The sequence below is a fragment of the Tamandua tetradactyla genome, chromosome 3 (genome assembly GCF_023851605.1).
Source record: "Tamandua tetradactyla isolate mTamTet1 chromosome 3, mTamTet1.pri, whole genome shotgun sequence".
In the NCBI taxonomy this organism is placed as follows: domain Eukaryota; kingdom Metazoa; phylum Chordata; class Mammalia; order Pilosa; family Myrmecophagidae; genus Tamandua; species Tamandua tetradactyla.
The window spans coordinates 34156246-34161367 of NC_135329.1; the positions used below are offsets into that span (position 1 = coordinate 34156246).

The 5122-nt window shown below is 38.1% G+C and overlaps 1 protein-coding gene across 1 annotated transcript; it reads right to left on the reverse strand.

Annotated features, from left to right (window-relative positions):
• Positions 1 to 1950: 1950 nt before the first annotated feature.
• On the reverse strand, positions 1951 to 2990 carry LOC143676024 (defensin alpha 5-like). The gene is made up of 2 exons (XM_077151867.1): positions 2732 to 2990; positions 1951 to 2189 (listed from the first exon to the last, which is right to left on the reverse strand). The coding sequence occupies exons 1-2, from the start codon at positions 2919 to 2921 to the stop codon at positions 2071 to 2073; spliced, it is 309 nt and encodes a 102-aa protein (XP_077007982.1). The 5' UTR covers positions 2922 to 2990; the 3' UTR covers positions 1951 to 2070.
• Positions 2991 to 5122: the final 2132 nt, after the last annotated feature.

Sequence of the window (5122 nt, forward strand, 5' to 3'; positions counted from 1 at the left end):
CTTACCATTTTTTCCCAAGATGTGGCGATCCTGAGCCACAGCCTCCCTTCAAGCCCATCTCTTGAACAGCCGTGGACTACTGGGCAAGATGGCCTAGACTCAGTCAATTCTTTTGAAACCCAAATTATTTATTTTGAGAGTAAATATGCATTGATACAGATTTCATTATTTGAATTCTCTTATATGATTACATTAAATAATAAATTTAGTATGCCTAATTTGTTTTGAACACTTCAAACACCTTTTGCACAAAAGGCAATGTGATATTGTGGCCACTTAGTTTAGAGGTTCGGATTTGCAGATGGCACAGAGTTCAGTGATATAAAATCAGAATTTATTAGGAAAGTGATGAAAAGATGGTTAGAAAAGAGACATAATTACATCACCAGATGGGCCCCAGCAACACCCGGACAAGTGTGCTGGGAAATCTCAGACAGCATTTGGGGTTTGACTGGAAGAATTCATAACACAGCATCCTTTTCCTGAATAAGATTATCTCTCTTTGTCCTTTCCTCTTCCTTCTAGCTGCTTACGTGCAGTGCATATGATGCTTTTACACAATCGTGGCCAGATTCCAATTAGCTTACATGACCGCGCCCAGGTGGTCCTCTGGGAGCTGGCTAGGGACTGAGAGGAGCTTCCTGGGACCTAGATAACTTTATCAAAGTATGTCTCCTTTGGGGAGGAGAGCTCGTCCTCCCAGCTGGAGTGCACGTTTCAACTATTTATTACCAAGGTCACACCACAGCAACATCAGTTGAGCATAAAAAACTCTACAGACTTATTTTTTCTTACAACATTTTAAAAACAGATAAATATACTCAAGAAAGTAGCAAGTGCATTTATTCTATTTTATTAAAATGCTTACAGAGGTGGGTTTACATCATTTCTCATTTTCCAGATTTTACTCCCTCCTAGGATTTTTGTAACCTTAGCAGACCCAAGCTGTGGCTAGGCGAGATTGCAGGGTCTGGTGTTGCTGACTCTTGGACTTTGGTTGCATCTCTAAAATGATATGAACCCCAAGGAATGATTATCATTTTAAAAAATAAAAATGTTTTCCTTTACCATGTGATGGATCACTTAAATCACTGCTTTTTTATAGAAATTTTAATATTGAAAACTTTCTTTTCCCACAAATAAGGTATTCTTTAAGCTTTGTTTGGCAGTCAGATTACCAACAATTTTCCTGTCATTATACTTTCACTTATTCATTGACATTATTAAACATGTTTTTCCTGCTAGAATTTTATTAAAATTAGTATGAGTTTATTACAATGAATAAAAATTAATATCTTCAAAAGTGGGGAGGGTTATGACCAGATCATTTATAGGACATTGTACTAACAGATCTTTTTTGTGTGTAATTGGAAACTCTATTTCTCTAGTTATTGTGTATCACCACAGTGAACAGTTTCTGAGCTCTCTTTCTTTATGATTATTAATTGAGACCACTGAGGCTGGTCAGTCTCTCCTTAGCATATTTTTCACTTTTACCTACCGCGTGATTCACTTAAGCTTTCGTTCACTCTATCCTGCTCATATAGATAGAAAAAATTATATATCAATATTTAACACCCTTGCTTAAAATATTAAAAATATTCATATGCCTCAATGACATTCCACTTATTAAAATGGAAGTAACAGCCTATTGCATCCACCTTTCTTTTTAATAAATCTTTTACACCTTTCTTTAAACTTTATGGTAATCCCTTCTTTGAGTAGCATTATGGACATGTAAAATTCTATAAATTGAAATTGTCCACTTCACCCACTATTTTTCTATTTGATTTTTTAATCAGTATCTGATGCTCAAATTATGGACTAATTGGCAGCACAGTCAATCTCCTCTTAATGTAGACCATTCAGGACAGAATTCACAATAAAATTGGACAGCACAAGTAAGTCACATTCAAACTCAAACAAAGAAATAAGCAAAGGCCAAACACATTTAGATTAATGCTAGAACTTTATTTTAGATAGAGAAATAAGAAAAAGTACAAAGTACACAGAGGAAAGTTCTCTTTTCCACATCTTCAAGTTGAATTCTGCACTGCTTTGCATCTCCATTCAGAAAAATTGGCGACAGCAAAGGGTGTAACGAACGCCTCTGCGTGTACAGGACCCAGATGCACGCTGAAGGGAACTGCAGCGTTTTCTGCAACGGCAGAAACCTAGCCTCGGAGAGACTGAGGAAAAAAGTGGAGTGTCAAGCACAGTGAGAGGGATGGGAAGGAGGAGTAGAGCCAGACTACTGGAGCTACTCTAAGAAGCAATGTCTCTTCTTATAATCGCCCAATATTATACCAATCATAATAGGATGAAAGAATTCATGCTTTTGTCATAAATCAAAAGAAACCTTACTAGCTGGTTATTCCTTGTTTAGGATCATGGTTCTCGCTTTCTACTATATCATTTACTTGCTTATCATGCCCCTACAACGCATCTCTCAAACTCAGACTTGCTAACCTCTCTTCCACCTCACCCACACATATCAGATTTTAAGACAAGTCTCCATGTACTAATGAGCTCCTCTAATGAGTCTGGTTTAGCCTCTGAAATGAACGCTGCGGAGTTCTGCACTCACATGTCCCGGGCCCAAATTCTCTAGTGTTCCAAGTACACTAGGTGAACCTCCAAGTGGAAAGCCCTCCCTTACTCAGGCTTTCGTGCCTTCTTTGTGGCACAGCTGGCTCTGGGCTCCCCTACAGCACTTTGTTCAGTCTCTCACCTGAAGCCTCTCGAACTGAGATTCCGTCCCCTGCAAAGGAGATGGCCACATCATCATCCTGGGCCTCAGGTGTCTCCTGGGCCTCAGGTGTCTCCTGGGCCAGAACCTCATCAGCGCTTTCTCTGAGTGGCTCTGCTTGGGCCTGGACGGCCAACAGGAGGATGGCCACAAGGATGGGGATGGTCCTCATGGCTGTGAGTCACCTGGAGGTCAGAGTTAGACGGGAGAGCAGGAGGCTGAGTATGCTGGAGAGGGAAGAGGGTACGTCCTGTATTTATAGAAGGGTTGACAGAAAGAAGTGTTGTCCTAAACTGAGTTATAGTTGAGGGTGGATGGCTGGCCCAAGTTCCTCCTATCACCCAGAGTCGCTTTGACATTCCTTTGATCTACCCACTTTCCTCTACTTACACCATGTGTCTATTTGCTTGGTGTCCATCAGATGTGATAACAGCTCTTAGGAACTTGATAAGCCTCCCTGTTATAGTAAATGTATTACAATTTTAGTGTTTACTATTATATTTATGTATGTGTATGTGTATTTATCTAAGACATGAAGAGATGATTGTAAAACATTCTACAAAAGGAGGAAAATGGTTATAAAGGGGCCATGAAGAATTAGGACTTCTTGCCTTCAACATTTGATATTAGATGGCATTTTGTACATGTCTGAGGACAAACAATTTGACTGTAGAAATCTATGATAAGACAATATATAATTAATATTTTTTGGATGTCATAGACTCAACAAATTTACTGTACATGGATCTCGTTTGAAAAATTAAATGCTTGAAGAATTTCGCCAGTAAAATAAAAACGAATCCAAGCAGGAAGAAGATATGGGAATAAAGAAACTGAGTTGAAAAGAGACTCATTCAAAGTGTTTATACTGAGTTTAGAAAAATTTTCCATTGATGATGGATAATGAGGTTGGACATGTTAAGGCTGTTTTTAAGATAAAAATCATCAAAAAAAAGTAATGTGAATCAAAACAGCATATGAATTCATGTTTGGGAATAGAATTCCCCCCAAATTCAATAAAACTGGGAGTTTTCATCAAGAAAGAAGAAAAAGTAGGGATTATGGATAATGATGAATTCAGTATTAAAATGTAAATACATATTTAATTATACTTAGAATATTACTGTTTTCTGGTGGAACTATGTATCATCAGGATATATATTAAAAAGAAGATGGCATGGAAGGGAGAAATGATAAGGCAGGAAAAAGGAATCAACCCTTTCTTCTTCACTAAGAAAGAGGAAGTGAGGAATCATAATAGAAAATGCAAGCAGGTGCCTGGAAAACCATCAGCTCTACTCCCTGCTTGTTTAATTCCTGCCCCATTTAGTAGATAGAAAGATCCACGAGGGCAGGGACCTTGTCTGCTAAGACCTTTGTGACTTGTTTGCATGAGTTTGTGAAGATACTGCTCTGCTCTCAGTTTTTTCTTATCTTCCTCTTCATTTGGCTTTGTTAGGATAAAATAATGAAAATCTTGTAAAGTGTTTGGAGAAATGCCTGAAACTGTAAAATGTTACCATTGTTACTGTTTTGTCCACATCATCATCATGACATGCTGAGTCTAAGCACTGAGCATGGAGGTTGTCACAAAGGCTGAAAGCGTGTTTGTAATGCCTGTTTGCATTGATGAAGGAGCAGGAACCAGTGAGGACCAGGTTCAGTTATTCTAGTTTTCCTGTCCGGTTCCTGCTCTTCCCTCGTGACCATTAACACCAAGTTTTCCCACGGTCTTATAGTCACCCTGCCTCACTTTTTCTCTTTCTTTCTTTCGTTTTTTTTTTAATCATTCCTGAGTTTATACAGCTACACTGTTGCTTCGCAGTCTACCTTTCCTTGGTATTTTGTGCTTGAGCCTTTGTGAGATGAGCGGTGAGGGGTCTGGAGGTGCATTTGTGAAAGCTTCTTTCCAGTTGTAACCTTTTCCAGGATTTGTGTGTGTTTTAATCACACAGATCCCTCATGTATAAATAAATTTACCTCAGCATTTCTTCATTTATTTCTGGCCCCAAATTAATTGGGGTAAGCGTACAATCTGGAAAGAAAATTGGATGGGTTTAAAAGACCTAACTCTCAGGGCCAGTTATTTTTTAAAACATTCTTTATTATGAAATAAAGTATATATATACACACACACATACACACACACAAAAAGCAATATATTTCAAAGTACATTGTTACAAATAGTTATAAAACAGATTTTAGTTTGGGAGAGGTTAGTGTTCTACAATCTTATGTTTTTCCTTCTAGCTGCTCCAAGAAATCTGAGACTAAAAGAAGTATCAGTATAATGATTCAACACTGATACTCATTTCTTAAATCCTGTCTTCTCTGTTATAACTCCTTCTTCTCCTTTGATCCTTCTCCCAATAT